Below are 22,163 nucleotides of genomic sequence, written 5' to 3'. Positions count from 1 at the left end.
ACCGTCTTGCCCTTGTCAACAAGAGCCCCAAACGCCTCCCTGGACTCCCTTTTCATTCACAGCCACAACCATCAGTGAGCAGGGCTGTGGGTGCGTGAACAGATAGTTGTACCCCTTCAAGGGTACGAAGTATTTATGCTCAACCCCCTTAACCGTAGGGGGAATGGAGGCCAGGGTTTGCCAAATAGTTTTGGCATTAGTCTGGATGGTCCTGATGAGGGGCAGAGCCTCCCTCGACGGACCTTCCTGGGCCAAAGTGTCCACCACCGGGTCCTCGGATTCCACCAGCTCCTCAGCCTGCAAATTCATATTGTGGGCCACCCAGCGCAGGAGGTCCTGATGGGCACAGATGTCTATGGGGGGCGACCTGGAGACAGAGGTATGGAGGTGCCCGCTACAGCCTCGGCAGGGGAGGAGGATGAAGAGGCCAAGGGGGGGGGGGGGGGGGGGGGGAAAGAGGGTCATCCTGACCCCTCTGCTCCACAGGGGCCTGATGTCCCATGTCGCTGACTGCAGGTGCAGGCTCGGGAACCGGAGTCAGAGGGGGTCCCGAGGTGGGGAGGAGGCCCAGAATTTCCTCCACACCTCCAGGAGCGGGCCGACTAGCTGAGGCTTCCGGCACCCGTGGTTCAGAGGTGGCCGACCAGGAAGCTCCAGACTGTATACCTAGGGCCTGGTGGTACGTCCATGGGACCCAGAACAGCCACTGCGCCTGCCACGATCCTGCCCCCACATCAGGGCGGCTACGGTTTGACTGGCGGCAGTCCCATTCTGAAAACTGCGACATTGTTTCTGAACCTGAGGAACAAGATCTGAACCGCGAGAGCCAGGGCGGCGCCGAGCGGAGCTGCACCAGTGAGCGGTGTCGCGAGGCTGGGGAGTGGTGCCGGGACCTGGAACAGTACTGGGACCTGGAGCGGTACTGTTGCCTGGTGCTGCACCGGGATGGTGAATGGTGCTAGGATCGGTGCCAGGTCCGGAACCTTCTCTGCAACATCGACCAGTGGGCGAAGTAGCGCCACGATCGGGAGCGTCAATGCAATCCGGAGCAGTGCCGCGAGTACAACCAGCGCCGCGATGGGGAGTGGTGGCGGGACCGGGAGCGGTACCAAGGCTCGGCCAAAGGAGCTGGCAGTGCCGACGGTCGGATCAACGCCAGCTTTCCTCGAGACAGTGCCATCCGCTGAGGCACCGGAGGCTTGGCGTGGAGCAGAGGAGACCCCGGTGCCGTCATGGCGATGAGGTCTCTCACAGCCGCAAAGGTGTCCGGGGTGGAAGGCAGTTGGACTTCCATAATGCTGCGCGTTGGGGAGTCCAGCGGCACCGGACTCAACGGTTCCCCCAGCAGAGCCAAAGTCGACAGTGCCACGTCCACGACCTTCGCTCCCGGGCGCTCCCCTCCAGGGCACACCACGGTGGCTGGTTTCAGAGGGGTGGGTCTCTGCGAAGGAGAGCCGTCCTTCTCCAGCTTCCGGAGTCGCTTCAGTGCCAGGGAATGGGAGTGGTGCCGGGTCGATGTCACCGGCTTCGGTGCCGCGGGTCTCGGCCAGAGTCCATTATTGTCCACTATCACCGCCGGGGCGCTGCGCACCCAAGAACTCGTTGCTGGGTCCTGCCGCACCAAAGTAGGCTGGGGTTGAAGGGCCGCCTCCATAAGGAGCTACTTCAGGCGAAAGTCCCGCTCCTTCTTAGTCTGGGGATAAAAACCCTTGCAGATCCTGCACTTCTCAGCCTGGTGAGCCTCCCCCAGTCTCTTTAGACAAGAGATATGGGGGTCGCCCATTGGCATGGGCTTAGAGCAGGATGTGGAGGGCTTGAATCCTGGGGACTTGGGCACGAGAACTCCAAAGAAAAAACAGTCAGGGTGGAGGGTAAACCCCCCCCAACCCAATTACCACTAACTACAACAAAACCAAAGAACTACCAACAAAAGCAAACAACAACTATCTAGAACGCTAGGGAAACATGGAGAACTTGCAGAGCAAGACACCACAGTTCCAATGACCATCACGGGCGGTATGAAGGAACTGAGGGGGCGCCGGCTCGGCCACTCCAGGGGGCTCCACAGCCGACCTGATGGATGCTGTTAGGGGAAAAACTTTCTGACAGCCGTGCACATGGCGTGTGCACACCTAATTGGAATCGATATGAGCAAGCACTACTAGAATATTTTGAACTTTTATAAAAAATAAACCATGATAATACAATTGCTTCCAAATGCTGTACATTCAGTCTTTTCACCTTAATCTTTTTTTAAACTTTGGAACAGGATTATTTTCTGCTTTATTCAGTTTATCAGGTAAGCTGGCAAACTGTCTAGTAGAAAGTATGAAGAACAAAGCAGATACGCATGATGTGATGAGCCCAATAACGATGACTAAGCACAGCAGAAATACAACCGGTAGTGCCTCCCTACATCAAACATAGCTAAAATTCTGTGTAGTAAAACCCAGAACTTTGAAACCTTTTTCTTTCTTTACCAGAAAGGCTCCAATCATGATCCACTGTACAAGTCTCTAAAACCACAACACAAAGAGACACTTTACTTTGAGTCAATGATCACCTTTAGGAAGGTTCTCAGACACTATACACTTACCTTCACATTTCTGAGTTGCCTCATTCTGTCTGTGACCAGCAGGACACTTGCATTCATAAGAGCCAACTGTATTAATGCAGTTTCCTCCTGAACAGACCCCTGGTATAGCCTGGCACTCATCAACATCTATAAAGAGAAAACAGTTTGCTTGAAATCAGACATTGCTTGAATTACAGTTGTGATAAACAGATGGACAGCTCCATCTTTGAAAGAATTCTGAAAAATAAACCATTATTTGCATTACCTCCCTTCTGCATCTCGTCGTGAATTTGGAGACCACGTTGTCTGGCATTGACCCTTACCCATGCTCTCCCCTAAGCTATAAATTGTGATATATTAGATTAAGCATGCAACATTCAGGGCCTGCTAGATTTGACAGATTTGTTAGTGTGGAGCTCCACAGTTGTTAATTGTACTTCACTCCATTTTCATTCTTCCTTTGCAGTTTGTCTATAGTAGATTTCTACTGTGCTTTAACATGCGCTATTTCCAATTTAAATTGTGTTTTCTTCCCAACTTCATTACAACATAGTTCAAAAAACATATCCTGCTAGTGAAATACGAGAACCAACATCATGCCCATAATGTTAGTTATTGCAAGCTCATTCATTGCAAAATTAGGCCAAGTAGGCAAAACCCTTGCTTTTAATTTTTTTTTTTTTTTTAATAGTATACACAATAAGGTATGAGCCAAGAACTTTTCAAAAACATCCATTACAATGCTATACTTTTAAAGTGCAATAGTCCCACACATGTAAAGCATTTTCCATATAGATTAAAACATCCTGTATTTCTGTAGCTTACTATCAGCACAGCCCCAATGACTGAATTTGGTACTGCTAAATCAGATGAGTAGTTAAAATAATATAGAGTATCTTACAGAGATCTCTCTGAACTAACCAGTGTAGGCCAGAACCATATAGAGGAACTCTTTGTACCAAAGGTGGGTGGGGGAGAAGAGTATGGAAAGCAGGCTTCAGGCTAATGCATGACGTATACATTCAGATACTTAGCCTCTCATAAGCTCTCACAGCTCTCCTTTCAAAAGTTCATTTAAACTACAGCGCTATGAAATTTTGGAGTTGTATGTTTATTAATTCCTTCACAATAAATAATTTGATTAAGTGCCCAAAGGCTCCGCTCCACTTCTGTGAACTCTGGGGAGTCAAAACCTGCAGATCCTAGCTGTGTGGAGGCATTTCCATTACATGGTACCTTTGTCTCCAAAAATCTCAGACGTTCCTCTATGGGAGCTCAAAAGACATCCATATTTGTAGGTTTAGAGAAGGCAGTTTGGATCAGAGTTGGGGCAACTGTGCTGCTCCCCAGCTCCTTGCTGATAGAGCAATGAAAAGGAAACTGAGTCCAAACCCATGCTGTTTCCTAGCCCATATGTGGGCATAACCGACATACAGGAGAACAGAATGCTTAGCGATTATAAAAGATGTTGGAATTGAAAAACAAACTGCTTTATTCTTAAAAAAAAAAACCAACACCAGATAAAGCAGATGTAAAAGCAGTGCAAATTTCTTCACTCTGCATCAGCAAAGTACTATGCACGAACCTTGTTCAAGTTCAAAAGTCAGAGGGTATTCCTTTGTCTACAGTCATAGATTAAGGTCAGATACCCACAGTTGGCTTTAGCATTTTTGGGTGGTCCTGCCCTGTCCTGTCCCTCAGACTCTGATCACTTGACTATGCAAAGGACTGGTTTTAGGATTTTGACGAGGGCATTCAAGATAATCCTTTTTGTCACCATAAATCTTCACACTACCACCAGCCTCCTCTTCTGAAGGAGAAGTGGAGCCCAGCTGCTTGTACTACTTACCAATTTTTTTAAAATATCGAGGACAATTTTCCATACAAGCAACAACAATGAGGGCCACTAGGCTCTGGGCACCAAAGAGCTTTATGTGCATTGGGGTGAGTTTTAGATTACTCCTTCCATTATTTAAATATAGAATCCAGAGTGGCCAGCAACATTAAAAGTACACTGTCTACTTAACAGTAACACTTGTATCTAAAACCTCCTTTATTGATTACTGTTAAAAGAACCCTTTAGGATTATTATAACTGAAAGGATTTGGGGGGAAATATTTTTCACTATTTTTTTCAGTTGGTTTAGTGTGCACATTAACAGCACTCAGTGCACAGTCACTTCTCTGTTTCCCGTACACAGTCAGCCAGCCAGCCTGCCTCCTATTCAGTTGGGGGGGGGGGGGGAGGTTTCTAGTTTTGTTATTTTTGGTTCGTGTTGTTTAAAGCAAGCACTAGGAAGATAAAACTATTTTAAAAAAGAAAAAAGTGGTTCCAAAAGCATCTACTTTTCCCTCATTCTTTCTTTCACATTGACATCCATTTTATTTGGCTTTGACTCTCCTCTACCCCTACTCTTTCCAGTGATGCACTGCCAATATTTTAACAAAGTCTTGTCCTTTCCCACCCCGCCAAAAAAACAAACAAACAATAAAAAACCTCAGCCTCGTGACCCCAGTTTTCTGTGTTGTAGATAGGTAGGGTGACTGATTTTGGGATCAAGAAAGGAGGCAACACTGCTTGGCAAACAAACTTATTTTAAGTACATTTGCTGGAAGTGTTTATACTTTTTTCCTGTAACTGTCCTGAGTTTATTTCACACAGCAGTGTGCAAATACATTATTTAGATCGTGCGTGTGCTGAAGCTCTTATAAGGGGTGAGGGTTCCAGCATATCCTTCCTGGGAACATTCTTTTCTAAAAAAACATCACTTAGTGCAATCTGATCTACAGTAACTCCTCACTTAAAAAGTCGTCCCGGTTAATGTTGTTTCGTTGTTACATTGCTGATCAATTAGGGCACATGCTCGTTTAAAGTTGTACAATGCTTCCTTATAACATTGTTTGGCAGCCGCCTGCTTTGTCCACTGCTTGCAGGAAGAGTGGCCATTGGAGCTAGCTGGTGGGGGCTTGCAACCAGGGTGGACCGGCAGGCCTCCCCCTGCCCCCCTCCCCCATATCAGCTGCCTGCTCCCCTAAGTTCCCTGTGCAGCAGCTGCCCAGCAGGCTACCAATTGCCGGCAGATCAGCTGTCCCTCCCCCTACTGCCACGTGCTCTCCTGCCCTCTGCCTTGGAGCTGGTCCTGGGAGCCGCCTCCTTGCTGTGCAGAGGAGGGGGGGGGGGAAGAAGGGGACTAATGTCAGGGTATTCCCCTCCCCCCTGCTCCCCGCTTACCCCCTTCTCCATATATAGAAGGGGGGGATACACAATAGGGCTCAGGAGGAGAGAGCTGGCCACAGCTGCTGTCTCAACTTCCTGATCTTTTTAAAGGCAATGTACTTAGAATGTGGTGTCAGCGTACTTAAAGGGGCAATGCGCATCTCTCTCTCACACACAGGGTGTGTGCCATGCTGTCTCCCCTCCCTCCATTCGTGCTGCCTTGCAGAGTGTGAGGCTACATTAACAACGTGTTAACCCTTGAGGGCAGACCCGAGTGCTAGTTCATCATTTAACAGTAAGGCATTCCCTGGGAAATATCTCACCCTCTTACTTCACCCCTCAACCAAGCTTCATAATCATCATTGCTGTGTGCAGTATTAAATTTTAAATTGTTTGTTTAAAACATTATATATGTGTGTGTGTGTATATATATATATATATATACACACACACATACACATATACATATACACACACACACACACACACACACTATCTTGTTTTTTGTATGGTGAAAAAAATTTCCCTGGAACCTAACCCTCACCCCCATTTACATTAATTCTTATGGGGAAATTGGATTCGCTTAACATCGTTTCACTTAAAGTCATATTTTTCAGGAACATAACTACAACGTTAAGCGAGGAGTTACTGTATTTGGAATTCAAAATTGTCCCTTCTAATTGTGAGGCCAGGGAAGTCAGACCTGGCAGGTCTGATTTAGCAGTATCCAGAGAGAAGATAAGCTTCACTCATACCAAACCCACCCAATAGCCCCCTCCAGCACATAATTATTGTATATGGCCTTTGGACTCTTTTGCCTCAAAATGAACTTAAGATGCTGAATATAAATGCACCCCGTCAGTTACTGCTGCTTGTTTAAATTATGCTACCTCAGCAAAGTTGTGGTTAAAAAGCAGATTAATTTGAAAACAGCAATATCTGAGTTTACTGGTGGCCTTCACAAACACGATCTCTGTTTGAATCTCATAAGAGTACACTTCACTGCCTTATAAGCCAAAGATATTAAGTAATTATAAATTAATTGCAGTAGCAGCAGGAAATGAATAAGTTCCAGAAGCAGAAATGGTTTCTCTCTGGCCTTAAACAAAGTTTTAGAATTCAAGTAATTCCATTAATTACAACTTTAATCCACATGGTTTGGAAAAAAAATCCATTATTTTTGAAAGAGGAGGAAAGAAAGACCACCTCGGGGATGGTTATTTTACACAGCCCACTGCTGTACAAAGAAGGAAACATGTCCAATGAAGAAATATAAATACAGTCTTGCTAAGTGAGGTACTGATCCTGCAAAGCCTCAATCACATGAGCTGGCTTACATGTTCAACAACTTCTAGGAAAGATGTTAATCCAAATGTGTGCGTGGGGGTAGGTGTTATATTTTCACTGTAAGGGAATTGTTTTAAATCATTTAAAGTGAATGAATACATTAAGCACCATTGTTAGTTAAAAGAAATACAACCTAGAGGGCTAAACCTGCAAGTAGTTTCTTTTTATGGGAGTAGCTCAAGTCAATGAAACTATTACTTGTGTCTCACATTACACAACCCCCTCCCCTCGCTTGTCCAAATAAGGGTTTTTAGAATTATGCTATTAGCCTTTTGGAATTTGGAAAGACTAGAGAGCAAAGTTAATACAATATAGTCTTAAAATGGCCTATTCAGTGAATTACTTTCTGAATACCATTTTAAGCCACGGGAATCATTTGTCTGCATACACTACAATTGAGATCAAATAGACAGGTGGTTTGGGTGTTTTTGTTCTACCTTGTCAGCCAGGTTTAACTATACCTCAATTTCAACATTATTCATTCCCGAACTGTTCATGCTTCTGAGGGCCAAATGAATAAAAATCATTCTTAGGGCCATAAACACAAAATTAAATGAATTATCCTTTAGGCACGATTGTATATACCAAGAGATTCAATATGCTAAAGATTAGGTAGAATGTTTCCATGTGTTCATGGGTCTGATAATATCTGGCAAGTGAAAAAAGGTTCTTTGCTTTTTCAGACAGTTTTCTGAGTAAGTGGTAACCGCCTGCAGGAATTGCATTGCTAACTTTACACATGCAACTTTGAAAACCTAGCCAACTTCAGCCTCTCTCTCTGATGAGTGGACAGTTTCTCAGAGAACCCTAAAGATAAAAAAAAAAGCTTAGGGAAATAGAGGCTCTGTCAAATATACTTAAAGAAATGCTGTCGGATAGTTTAGACCCTAAATTTAGGGGAAGAAGCTTGGTTTCGTTGTTTTTTTAAACAAAAACGTTTTACTAAACAGAAACATTCTCCTGAATGTTTTATTTTAATTTAAATGAAAATAGATTTGGTTGTTTTTTAATTAACCTGGTGCATGAGAACCAGAAAGCTAAATGGCCTAGAATACAGTTGAAAAGACTAGCCTTTTCTGTGTGCCCTAGATGAGGCAAATAATGCAAAAGTAAATAATCAGCAGAAATGGTGAAAAATCACATTAAATTATTAAAACAAGAAAAAAAACCTGAGGTATTATCAGTTACTAGGGGTCTGATCCTGAGAGTTATGGCATTGACTTCAATGGGAGCCAAATGGAGTCCCAGGTAAGGGGACATCTGTTTTAAGAGAGTTACTTTAACACACACACACACACACACACACACACACACACACACACAGTAGATCTTCAGAACTGACCTATCAGGAAAATAATATCAGTTGTTTTTCCATCATGAATTTGAAGTTTTTAAGTATTCTGTCATCTCTGACTGGATGTATTCTTACTATATCATTTCTCAGCATATCATCTCCTGCAGCTCTGTCCTACTTTCATAAGAACAATGGGCAGTAGGAGGGAAGATGTTTGGGAAAACCCTTGAGATTGGATTAGCCACTCGGTAGTGGGGCAAAGATGTAGGAGCTCTCTATTTCCTTTCCCTGGTGCTAAGAATCACTGTCTGAAGAGGAAAGGGAGTAGCTAAAAAATGGACTGTTAAGAAATGTTGTGAAGATCTGAGAAATCTTCCAGCGTGGGATTCCTGCCACTACCTTGCTGCACAGCCATGTAGTAATGGCAAGAAAATATTTTCAACTAAGACTGTCTCTTGTCTGAATACTTTGGGATGAGGGACTGTCTGATCTCTTGGGAACATGACAGGTGTCATTTCTATCCTCTCCTGAATTAAAAATCAGTCAAAGCCTATTGTTGAAGCAAAAAGAACTGTTATGGGGAGATTTAAAGATTTGGGTTATTTTTAAATTCCTCTTTAGGTTGCCATGGTATCGTTAATGAATGAATAAATAAATAAATAAATCTATAGCATTCTACTTGTTCTGCAAACATAACTGATTAATCCACAAAAAATGCCAGCCATCCAGCTGAGTACCTCTCCTAGACCTGAAAAAGAGCTCTGTGTAGCTCAAAAACCTGTCACTTTCACCAACAGAAGTTGGTCCAATAAAATATATTACCTCATCCACCTTGTCTCTAGCCAGCCAGCTAGGCTTTTATCCCTATTTACAGGCATAAAGAAGTGAAATGAATGGCCCAAGGCCATACAAAAATAAAGGCAGGCTGCATTATTTTTACACCTCTTGTTGTTTTCCTGCTCCAACCTCAGCCTTTGGCTCCTTCACTGTGTAAATTACATCAGTTAACACCATATAATCTACATCAGCACTTACTTCTCTGATTATATATATTAGGATAGACATAGCTATAGATACAAAACTATTTGTTCTTTAAGTAAGGGCTTGCCTACATGGGGTTATTCTGGATAGCTATTCTTGATTAACTCGTCTTTGGAAGTGCACACCATACCTTATTCTGGTTTAAATTTCACATATAGATATGGATAAAACTCGTCAGCAATTCAGAAAGGCTAACCGTTGTATATAGAAGCCTACCAGAAGTTAGACACACAATAGTTGATACAATTTAGTAATAAGTGAGGATAGCTCCCCACTTAGTACTCAAGCCAATTCCCTCTCTATCTGGACCAGGGACTTTGATGTTATCCTTTGCTGCCTCATGGATCCTCATAAGGTAAATCTGTTCTCCCGATCTTCAGGCTTGGCAAGTTCTGATTTTCTTTGTTTTTTCATGCAACTTTCTCACCATGCAGCCTTCCAACTGCTTCAAATGGGTTATCTGTCAATCTCATGTGTCTAATCTGTGTCTTTATACAGTGCCCATTACATCAAAGAGCCTCTATATCATAATGTATCAGTTCCTAATGGTTGGTGTCCAGTTTTTCCATTAATTTTGCTTATGACATTGGCCAAATTACCTACTTAAGTGGAGAATTTAATTTCTCCATTTTTACAACCCTTAAATAAAGCTAGAAATGGATTAGTGCAGAGGTCGGTAACCGGCGGCACGCAAGCCGATTTTTACTGGCACGCTGCCGCCAGCCAGGGTCCTGGCTGACAGCCCCGCTCAGCCCGCTGCCGGCCTGGGTGAATGGAAACCCAGCCGGCAGCGGGCTGAGCAGGGCCGGGACCCCGGCTGGCAGGAGCCGGTGGACAGAACTCCAGACTGGCGGCGGCCTGAGCCACTCAGCCCGTTGCTGGTCTGGGGTTCCAGCCGCTGGCCCTGCTCAGCCCGCTGCCAGTCTGGGGTTCTGTCAGGGGCCCCTGTAAATGTAAAATTTATTACTGGCATGCGAAACCTTAAATTATTGAAGACTTGGCATGCCACTTCTCAAAGGTTGCCGACCCCTGGATTAGTGCTATCCTCTTCTGATCTTTGTGTGTGTGTGTGACAGGAAGCATCTAGGCAAATAGTGGCACTCCCAATTAGTTTCAGTGGAAGCCGTGTTAGTCTGTATCAGAGGAGGGAAAAGAGGCGGGAAAAAGAGTCCTTGTGGCACCTTAGAGACTAAAAATTCGTGGGCCCACGAAGGCTTATGCCCAAATAAATTTGTTAGTCTCTAAGGTGCCACAAGGACTCCTCAGGTTTTTTTGTTTGTTTATTTAACTCCCAATTAGAAATCACTAATCTGGTATTATCTTTCATGCCCCCTTTCATTTCCACCTCTCGTCTTTGGGGATTTTAGCAACACGTATAAAACATCTTTATTGCAGATGAAGATTATTTAGACTAGATTTCAGTGAATTCAATGATTTCTCAACAAAGCTCATGTTTCTTACAGCCACTGTGTCATAGGTTGAACGTCTAGGGCAGGGGTTCTTGGACCCCTTAAAGGGTCATGAGGTTATTACATTGGGGGTTGCAAGCTGTCAGCCTCCACCCCAAACCCCACTTTGCCTCCAGAATTTATAATGGTGTTAAATATATTTAAAAAAATGAAAAAGTGGTGATTTAATTTATAAGGGGTCACACTTAGAGGCTTGCTATGGGAAAGGGGTCACCAGTACAAAAGTTTGAGAACCACTGCTCTAGGGTGCTCCCTAGCGGTGAGGGTGAGCACCTCTCTCATCCCAGAAAACTTTCGCTGGATGTAGACATTTGAGTTGGCTTGCAGTGTGGGGTGTGGGCCTCCAGCTGTGAAGCTTGAGAAAGCAACCCTCCTGGATGCAACAGGAGTTCAAATGAAAAAGCCTACAGAGCAGTCCAGGCTTACCTGGCTGTACCCTGCAAGGCAAAAGGAAACCGTCTCTGTGCAGGGGGATGGGTTCCTAACCTTTTGTGTGACTGAGGGGCCACGGGTGAGTACCCCGAGCTTTAAGAAGGAAAACAAAGTAAAGATGATCCCTCTGCCTCTTTAAAGGTGCAGGCAGCAGAGGCTCTTTAAGCAGCTTTCCAGGTAAGCAACTCCTGCTCTGTGAAGCTAGAGAGCTTCCCTCTGAATGTCACCTGGTACTGAGCTTGAATCTTCACTTTTAAGGATCCACCCCCTCCAGGCTGGACAGGCCTCTTAGATGTGCCGGGCTGAGGCTGACTGTGCCCAGAGGCGCTCTTTAACCCCCTTTCCTGGCTGGGATGGGAAGCTGTCTCACCCCACATCATCAAGAAGGGTATGTCTACACTGCAATTAAAAACCCACAGTGGGCCTGTGCCAGCTGACTTGGGCTCACAGGGCTTGGGCTAAGGGGCTCTTTAATTGCGGTATAGACACTTTGGCTGGGGCTGGAGCCCGGGCTCTAGGACCCTGACTGTCCCCTGCTGAGCCTCCTCTCTGGCCAGGTTCCATGAAGCCCCTGCAGTCAGGTTCCTTGGGCCCTGGTGCACAATGCATCCTTAGGGCTTAACCCTTTCCTGCCCATGCTGTAGCTGGAGGCGGCTGGCTTATGTCCATGCCCATCAGCAGCTGGAGATGTTAGCTGCCTTTCGACACCGTGCGGGCAAGAAGGGCCAATTGCTTCCAGCCACATGGCAGGGGGAAAGAAGAGATGAGCTCTGCAAAGACATGGGCCAGGTCATCCCTTCCTCGCCTCCTCCTCCCCTGCAGCTGGAAGCAGCTCCCATCCCTTCCCTCCTGCACAGTGCCGAAAGACTGCTGCTGGCCACATTCTGGTGTGAACCCTGGCAGAAATCTGGGGGGGGGGGAGCGGGGGGGCATATGACTCTGTGTGCCCCCCTGCCACACAAGTTGCCTTGGGAAGATGTGGCACCAGGTACCAGGAGAGGTGGGTCCATCCAGGAGGCCCAGCCAGGCATGGAGGGTGGAGAGCACCAGGCAGGGAGGGTCGAGTTGGTCGGTCACCCCCCTGTGTGAGAGAGGTGTATGGGAGCGTGTGTGTCACCTCTCCCCATCTGTGTGGGGGGGTGAAGGGGGAGTGAGTGAGTGAGTGAGTGAGTCAGTCACCCCTTCCCGTGCAACCCGTAAAGCCTGAAAGATAAGAAAGTAAACCAAAAATACACAGCTATGCAGTATTTCTTTTTAACAGGGGCTCAGTCAACTTGATGTTAATTTGAATGGTTCTACTGCATATTCTGATTGATTGCCATTGAACTCACTTGAATACGAATAATTTTACCAGGTGTCCTGTATTCAAGGTGGCAAGTTTCCTAATCCTTTAATCATTCTATTGGCTCTTCTTGAACACTCTCCGAATTTAGCAACATCCTTCTTGAAATTGTGGACACCAGAACTGGACACAGGATGCCAGCAGCACTTGCACTAATGCCAAATACAGAAATAAAATAACCTCTCTACACCTACTTGAAATTTCCCAGTTTATGCATCCAAGAATCACATGAGTCCTTTTGGCCACAGCAAACTGAAAGCTCATGGTCAGCTGATCATCCACCAGGACCCTCAAATATTTTTCAGAGCCATTGTTTCCCAGATGAGATTTCCCCATCCTATAAATATGGCCTACATTCTTTGTTCCTAGATATATGTATTTACATTTAGCATATTAAAACAAGTTACATGGCCAGTTCTGCAGTATTACAGGATACACTTCCTGAGTCCATTATTCTAATATTAGCTATAGTATCCCAATATATCAGGCTTTTCTGAATTTCCGTGAATGCAGAATTTAGTCTAAAAATTCCCCTGTACTGTAGGCATGTTTTTATTGTATCATTTATATACTTTCCTTTAGGTCATAGAGGAATCTTAGTGAATTTTTCATCCCAGCATTTAGATACAGAATTCTCCAGTGCTATAGGGATGCCCTAATGATGCGCTGACTGAAGTATTTATATTGGACTATTTAGAGAAAAAAAAGAGTTCTCCTAGTTATAATCATTTTCTCTTGTACCGTGTTAGGCATTCTCTCAGTTACATTTGGGGATCTGTCTGTACAGCGACCACTGTAACCAAACCATGTTTTCTGAGATGGCTTTGGGAAATCGTAAGACTTAATAGATATTGATGCCCACAGGCAGATCAGTGCATGTAGCTGATTTTGAGATTCCCGAGTAACAAACTTCCCCAATGTCTTTAATAGGCTATATCCATTTATGCTATTGTTACAAAAAGTAAAAGTGCATATAATGGTTATAATAATCCATGAAAGAAAGAGCACATTGTGTCATCATCTTCTAGGTGCTGCATATTGACTGTAGGGTTTGAGGATTTCATTGGAGATGTACATATTTCAGTGACAAAATCTGAAGCCCAATTCACAATCCCAAGCACAGGAATAACCCCAGTTTTCTAAACATGGCAAAGTGCCATTACCACATGCTACAAGCAGAGTTGTGAAACACTTTATATCCAATGCAATAAGCACTCAGAGTGGGTTGTCAGATTGTAACCATGCATGTATTGTAATAACAGTTGATTTCAGATCTGATGAGCCAGACCTCACTCTAGCTATGGATACTTGCCCAGTCAGAAGGAGAGATTGCCTTGGGGTCCTAGAACACTGACAGCAAACAAGATCCTGTATTATATGCGTCTTGTGGCCAAACTAGAGAAAATGTACAGAAGTTGTGCACTCCGGAGAGTATTTCTGCCAACTTGGCTGCTAGGGATCCCAGGAAAAGTACTGAAACAACAGTCTATAATTCATTACATATCTCAACTTGATACTACCACCACCTATGCAACAGAAAGGAAAAACTCCTAATTATTTGGAATTTCTGCTATCTTTAGCCATTTCATTCTACATGCAGTTTGTTTAAGAATTCAATCAAAGGAAGAGACAGAGAGCAGGCAAGACAGAAACTTTCTTGATCTGTCTGCCTTCATCATCATATATATGAGCTCATATGGGAGTGGAACAATCAGTCACTGATTGCTAGAGAAAAGGCAGAAGGGGATGGTGCATCAGACAAGGAATCTGACAGGCCTTCTCAGGTTCTTAGACCATTCTTTACCAGTCAAAGACACCGGGGGCTACTGCCCATTCACAAAGCAATGTTTCTGGTACCACATCCGCTAAAGCAGTCTTCAGCTTTTGCATCCAACTGATTGACAAACCACAAGTGGCTCCAACTACAAGATGTGTGTGTCCCCAAGGCTGTGCAAATAGGTAAGTAAATAATTAATAAATAGCAAAGATAAAGAACTAGGACCCCAACCACCACTTTACAAAGCAAACTGCTCAACAGTAACAGAGAGGCCATCAGTTCTTTTTCTCGACATAACTCAAAGTAAATGGGCATTTTTACTTTAATCAAAGGCCAAGACACTCAGGTTCAGTAACTAGCATTATATCATAGCTGGTGGATAGCTCTCTCATTATGTTCTTATAGTTTGTATTCATTTTTTTCCATACCATTAGTTTCATTATTAGGTGCATGTATCCAAGCTAAAACTTTGGCGTTTCCAGGATTATTAGAATTTTGTGAATAACAGCAATCATATATTTTTTCCTGTGTTTATTTTCATAGATTCATGAAATCTCTGAATCTTTGAAATAATAAACATTGCAAAAAACAAACAGTAATTTGGTTTTAGGTGGATACGTGCTTTTCTAGACAACATTCACGATGCAGTAACCGTGACCAGCCAAACCAAAAGGCTTACCTTGACATGCTCCATTGCGGATGTTAGGAATGAAGCCACGACGACATGGCTGAGGCTGGGCAGGACACATCTCGCAAGGATGGCCCCAGGCACGTCCGATGGTTGCACAACAAAGAGTCTTCGTGCAAACAATGCCAGTCAGCTGGCCCTGACACATCTGGTTGTTGACCTGAGTGAAACAGGGGCCTGTTCTATAATCTGGAAAAGAAGAATGGAAAAATGGAATGTCTGATGCAAACACAATGTTGCCTCCACTAACTGACCCACGTAGCACAGAGGGAATACATTTTTTCCCCCCAACAGATATCAATGTAAAGAAAATACCAGCAAATCTTTGACATTTAAATCATGGTCTTGTATGCAGATGTAGTAGTAAACCTTCCACAAAAAGCACTAATTTTTGTAAAGATAAATAAATAAGTCAGTTCAACATTTTGGCTATTATTGAGAAAGATGCTGGAAGATGAAGAGAGCTCATCCCCCAAAACTGAGCTTTTAGGTGATCAAATGAACATCAGCTGTAAAATTAATTCTATGAAAAGCTACAAATAAAAAAAAAAAACTAATCACTGTATTAACTCCTGAGAGATCTGGGAATTGGGATTTCCTGTTACTGAGCAAATTCATTACAATTTACCAGAGGAAAATCCAGACCACTGGTACCAATGGGTTCATTTCAGATCAAATGAGGCCATGCAAGAAACAGTCACACAGCTAGCATTCCATTTGCAATGCTTAGTACAAACTAGCGACTTAACCGCATGCTTCTCACAGAATGCAAAATAGTTTATCAATTAATCAGTTAAAGAAGTGATAGGGAAATGGAACTTGTACACACTGTGCTGATGAACTACTGGAAAAAACAAGCATTTGCAAATATGCAATTACAGATGTCACATCAAGTTGGTGGATTACAACATTTAGTAAAGAAAGCGTAACCCCTTCATTTTAAATCCCACTTGTTTGTTATGATTTGCATAAGCATGTCTTCACAATTTGTGATTGATGGATAAGAATTCAATATTTAGATGATCTATCACAGCCAGATATATAATTTAGCAATTAGCATACTCCTCCATGATAGAACGTTTCCTTTTTCATACAGCAATGGTAAATTGGGATATTTTCCCCATAATATCTACCCTGTATTATTTTGGATTTTTCTAGAAATTAAGCCATGGCACATTTCATTTTGAGATTATTTTAGTTTACTACTGATCTTCATTGTACCTTACATTTAACAAGTAAAAGCATACACATCCTCAGCCTAGGTATGGCTGAGCTGTGCTGAGTGCAGGACTGAGGAGTGGAGGAAATGTGGCTCAAAGGCATCCTTGCATTCCCCTTATCCTTGTAGCACTCAATGTAAATCAGAGCTGCTTCAGGACTGTTCAAATTTATGTTGATTTATAACAAACCTGTAGGAGTCATTCCAGATCAACAGAAAGCAACAGTAATTCGTCCATACTGACTCCTCCTGTGGCACATCCTGTAGGCTGTGCTGCTGAAAGAGGGTGCCAGCTGATTATGCCAGCCCAGGATTCCCCCACAGAGGTATTCTCAGCTGCCCACTTATTACGACTTTACATTTCCTTCGCACCAAGGATCGGGCCCATATGGTTTACATTGTGATTAGCCAAATCCACTTCACTGCATGTATTCACAGTGCATAACGTTAAATGTGTGCATAAGTCTTTGCAGAATCAGGGCCTAAATTATTAAGAAAAAAAGTCTGATGTTAGAGGATTTCCATCCACCTAGATAGTCTCAAGTGAATAACTATACTGAAATATTAAGGCTTTTGTGCTTTCCCCACCATCTCTTCAATACTCAAATACACAGAGCAACATTTTTTTGCTACAGTACCTACATTATCTAAAGGAAGTGTTATAATATCAGCTCCACAACGGTTTCAGTTTCACTGAGGGCCAGGGTTCTTTCCCTGTCAAACCAATGACCGTTGCATTTTCTTAAAAATGTACAGAAATTATCTCTCTCATTGATGATTGATAAGAGAAGACAGTGACCTTGTCACACAACAGACTCATTCAGGAATGACTAATATCTGAAATATTAACAAATTCCATAATCCCATTAGGGATTTCAGTACCATGAACTCATTGTGAATCTTGCCTGAATTTTAATTAAAGGCTAAGGATTAGGAAAGAACTCTATCATATGTTACCATTGTGCACTCCCTTCATGAAAGTTTGTGCAGGTGTCATGCAGCTTGAGGGGAATATCATATGGTACATTGCTTTCAGCTTTCAAATCACTGTCGATAGTCAGGTTACTTTGAGAAAATACAAATGCTATCAGAAGAAAAACAGAATTGCTCAGAAAATAAGAATGTAAAGACATGGGGTAAAATCCTGGCCCCATTAAAGTCAATGGGAGTTTTGCCATTAACTTCAATGGAGCCAGGATTTCACCAGTGGAAAATAACATGCTCTTTAACAAAGATTGGTATTGCAATTAATTACTTACTGAGTATCAGCTATAAAAATATATATTCTCCCTGGCACATGAAGCCAATGTTCTTCATATACACGGCAAGAGGTTTTAATACTATTACTTCAGTGAGCAGACTTCCATTCTAATATCCAATTGTAAATACCGCTAATATTAATTATACAAATGACGACCAGAACTGCATTTATTATTTTTTAAATGAGGGAAAATTATTATTAATCCCGTTTATAATTATAGTGCCTAATGGCCACAGGAGCAAGGCCTCCTTGTGCTAGGCACTGTACAAACACAGAGCAGTAAATGGTCACTGTTCTAAAGAGCTTACAATGTCAACAGAGAAGACACATGCAGGGTGGGGGAAGGAGTGTGCACTCTGTGATGGCAGCAAACATCATGGCAGTTCTGGTTTTTGTTCTGGTTCTGTTTAACCTAGGAGGGGATAAGCTAAATGGAAAGAAAAGGGAAAGGAAGGGGGATTGGGCAGAGTCTAGAGGGTAAGAGGGGCAGGTATAGAGTGAAGCTGTGGTGAACGGACTGTGAAGAAGGAGGTGGTAGAGAGTTGGAGCAAACAGCCAATCAGAACAGGGCACAAAAAGTACAGTCAAAATTGCAAAACGTTCTCTGACTGTCCAGAGATCTCTACTTTGGCTGATCTTGTTGCTACTGGCTGGAGGCCCAGGCTGGCTCCTCTCTGCAGTTCCCCCCCCCCCAAGACCCAATGGAGGGAGGCACCACCTCGGTCCAAGTGCCTCCAGAGTAGTGGGGGGTCTGCCCTGGAACAGTTCTGGATGCAGGGGATGTTGGAGGGAGAGATACCCCGGCTAGAATCCACTTTACCCTCTCCCCTCCTCCAGTGCAGTAGTCCCAGAGTTTGAGGAAAGAGGTATAGCCTACTCCTAAATGGGTACTCATGTCTGCATCAAAAGCCAAGTTAATGTGTGCTTGTGTTCTGACTGTCAGCAGCCTACGCATTGCTCTGCATCAGGTCTGGTAATGACAGGAATGACCAGGAGTGATAAGGTTAAATCCTTTCTGAGACTTCAGAACGATCAGAACTCCACACCAACCAGATTCAGAAACACGTGGAGCTGAAAAGTGGTCTTAAAAGGGCATGGGTGGAAAATAATTAAAAGGAAGATCTATGACCCACCCTACGTGGAAAAATATGGCTTACATAATTAAACTGAATCAGACTATTGGAGTGCCCTAAGGGACAAGCACTCTGTGATGAGGTGAAAACAGAATGAGGTTGTATTACATGCAAAGTATTGCCATCATTGAGGATATCAAGCAAGAGATGCTCTGACATCATACCAGAGGTTCAGGAGTATTTTAAGGGTCATTGCTGCTAAGAGATTAATTCCTGTGTAACAACTGCCATGCTGGCTCATCAGCAAAGACGGAATCTGGAAACTGCAACATTAACAGCATGAATTTCTATCAGTCAAGATAAATGAGTAATTCTTGTAGCTGCAATAGACTCATATCCTCTGTGGACAAGTTACTAAAAGGAGGATATATAACACACTGAGCAGTGGGTTACCATTGCACAATGGAAACAGTTCATATAACCCAATATAGGGTAAAATTCCTTCCACTTAACTAAAGCCTGAGCATTTGGATTTTTGGTTTGTGGAGGTAAGAACCTTAATGTCTCAAAAATTTTGTAAGCTAGTTCTCATCAAGTCTGCTAAATCTTATTGTCATAACTTGTTGCAGCACCCCTATACAGATTAGCATGGTCGTCTGGTATGTATGTCACTTTAAAAAGTTTACTTTGGGGTACTAAAAGAGGACACATTGGATAATGTGGACCAACTAGAATATGGACAGAAGTATAATTACAAGTTTTGCTATGTAAAAATTTGTGTTCTCCTCAGGAGCGTCTTGGCCCCCCGCAAACACTAGCATAGAGTAATATTTAATTTTGCTAAACTCATGGCTTATTCAAATAAATCAGGAGACCGCTTCTTTCCTAAAAGACCTAAAGGTTCAGTATGTAAATCCTCTCACCTACTCCACACTGCTCAAACAACATTCCCATGGAGGAGTTTGGGGAAGGAGATAGGGAATATGACCAGAACACAGAGAGACTGGGTGCATGTATTAGGTGAGAGGAGGGGGGATAATATTAGGGGAGTAATGTATTGAGAAACCTGGAGGAGACAGCCCAAATCACTATAGAACTCAAGTTATTATAACCAGAGAGTTCTCTGTTGGCAAGAAGCAGCTGTTCTGCCATATCACTGGATACTAGGGCACAAGCATTAGATATCATGCTAGCATCTATAGGGCCCGCAGTGGCGGTCAGGTCTGACCAGATTCTAATTAGACTCCGAATTACATGTAAAATAATTAACTTCATTCTAGAATTGCAGTGACACTGAAAAAGACTTAGTGATAATAGTAGATAACCAACTGAGCATGTGCACTCAGTGCAATTCTGTGGCTAAGTGGGGGAATGCCATTCTTAGATACAAAGTCAGGGGAATATTAGATAGGAGAAGGAAGGTAGTATTGCCTTTGAATACTGCATTAACAAGACCACTACTGGAATACTGTGTTCAATTCCAGTGCCCACACTTCAAAATGGATGTTGAAAAATTGGAAAATCTTCAGACAAGAGCTACAAGAAGGATTTAAAGCCTGGAAAACATGCCTTATATAGTGAGAGACTATAGAAACAATCTATTTAATTTATCCTAAAGGGGGGGGGTGTCAAGAGATTATTGGATCATGGCCTACAAGTGTCTATATAAAGAAGAGATTTCTAATAGATGGCTCTTTAATTTAAACAGAAAAATGCATAAACAAGATCCAACAGTGGAAAGCTGAAGGTAGACAAAAAATTCCAACTAAAAACAAAGCACAAATGTTTAAGTGAGGGTAATAAAACACTGGAATAACACACAAAGGGAGGCAATGGATTATCCATCACTTGAAGTTTTTAAATCAGGGCTGGGTATCTTTCTAAAAGATGTGCTATAGCTCAACAAAAGTTATGTGCTTGATGCAGAAATTATTGGGTGAAGTTCTATGGCCCGTGTTATGCAGGAGGTCAGACTAAATCATCATAATGGTCCCTTTTAGCCTAAAAGTCTACAAAACCATTAATCAGATTTTCCATGTGGGTTTTCCTGTCTTACTGTTAGGTGTTTCTTCATTTGTTCCTTTTTCAGTATTGCTACTGGAACAATTCTGCCAGAGAGCACTGATGGAACATATGCTATAAATTATTTGCTACTTAGAAAGTCTAAATGCCCTGGTGAGAGAAGGTGATTTACTTCTAGCATGTATATTATTCATGGTTTTCTTTGTCTCAGAAAACTGTCTGAGTTCAGTATGTATTGTGACTTGAAGATTGACAAAACTTCTGTAATGATTAAAATTATTAATAAAATGTAAATTTAAAAACAAAAAAGAACCACTTTTTTCTTGGCATAGAAAGCATCGGAATGGAGAAAATGGAAGTAGCATACAGTACTTATAAATTTGTTTTGAAATTACGAACAGCAGTACTGTTCTTTATGTGCATTCTGCATTAACTCAATGGGGATGTCTACACAGCAACTAGACACCCACGGCTGGCCCATGCTAGCCGACTTGGGCTTGCAGGCTCTTTCATTGCTGTGTAGACTTCCGGGCTAGAGCCCCAGCTACACCCTGAGCCTGGAAGTCCACACAGCAATGGAACACCTCCACAGCCTGAGCAGGCTGATACGGGCCAGCCGTGGGTTTTTCTTTGTTGTGTAGACATACCCAATGAGGCTATATATACAGATGTATGGATATTTTTCTAAGAATTTTTTTATTTGATTTTAAAAATAATCAGTTCTGTGCTATGTATGGTTTAAATAAACCTGCTTGACACAAAAGTCTGTTCTAATGGTGGAGAACATAGGAATTGCTATACTGGATAAGACCTGAGGTCCATCTAGTCCAATATCCTGTCTCTGACAGTGGCCAGTACCAGATGCAGCAGAGGAAGATACAGAACCCTGCAGTAGGCTGATAGAGACCATGATGAGACCTAATGAGGGGGACTTAATAGGAAGAGATTGGCTTAAGCACTGGAGCACAAGGTTTAATATCCCTTTCAAAATTTGTTGTAATTAATTATGACAACTCTGGATATTTTGATATCCATATCAATATGGATTTGGGGGGGGAAGGATAGCTCAGCGGTTTGAGCATTGACCTGCTAAACGCAGGGTTGCGAGTTCAATCCTTGAGGGGGCCACCTAGGGATCTGGGGCAAAATCAGTACTTGGTCCTGCTAGTGAAGGCAGGGGGCTGGACTCAATGACCTTTCAGGATCCCTTCCAGTTCTATGAGATAGGTATATCTCCATATTAATATCCAATCCTTTTTGAATTTTGTTAAGCTCTTGGTTGCAATGACACCTCTTCTGGCAATGAGTTCCCCAGTTTAACTACTGCTGTCCAGTAATTATGGTCAGTTCCCCCCAAATAGCCACAAAGAAACATCTGCCAGCCTCAGCAAGATGGAGGGAGGAAAA

General features: G+C 43.1%; 1 protein-coding gene across 1 annotated transcript in view; it reads right to left on the bottom strand.

The window, feature by feature from the left end:
• The window catches only part of FBN2 (fibrillin 2), a 250,004-nt gene that overhangs the window by 187,573 nt on the left and 40,268 nt on the right, over positions 1-22,163 (bottom strand). The window contains exons 6-7 of the mRNA XM_024193355.3: positions 15,173-15,370; positions 2,597-2,722 (exon numbers count right to left, since the gene is read on the bottom strand). Coding sequence (XP_024049123.1) covers positions 2,597-2,722; positions 15,173-15,370 — 324 coding nt within the window. The remainder of the gene's footprint in view (positions 1-2,596; positions 2,723-15,172; positions 15,371-22,163) is intronic.

The sequence above is a fragment of the Terrapene carolina genome, unplaced genomic scaffold, assembly GCF_002925995.2.
Source record: "Terrapene carolina triunguis isolate 2854851 unplaced genomic scaffold, T_m_triunguis-2.0 Scaffold113, whole genome shotgun sequence".
In the NCBI taxonomy this organism is placed as follows: domain Eukaryota; kingdom Metazoa; phylum Chordata; order Testudines; family Emydidae; genus Terrapene; species Terrapene triunguis.
The sequence above is the reverse complement of the archived record's forward strand: the minus strand, read 5'-3'. Positions and strand labels throughout refer to the sequence as shown.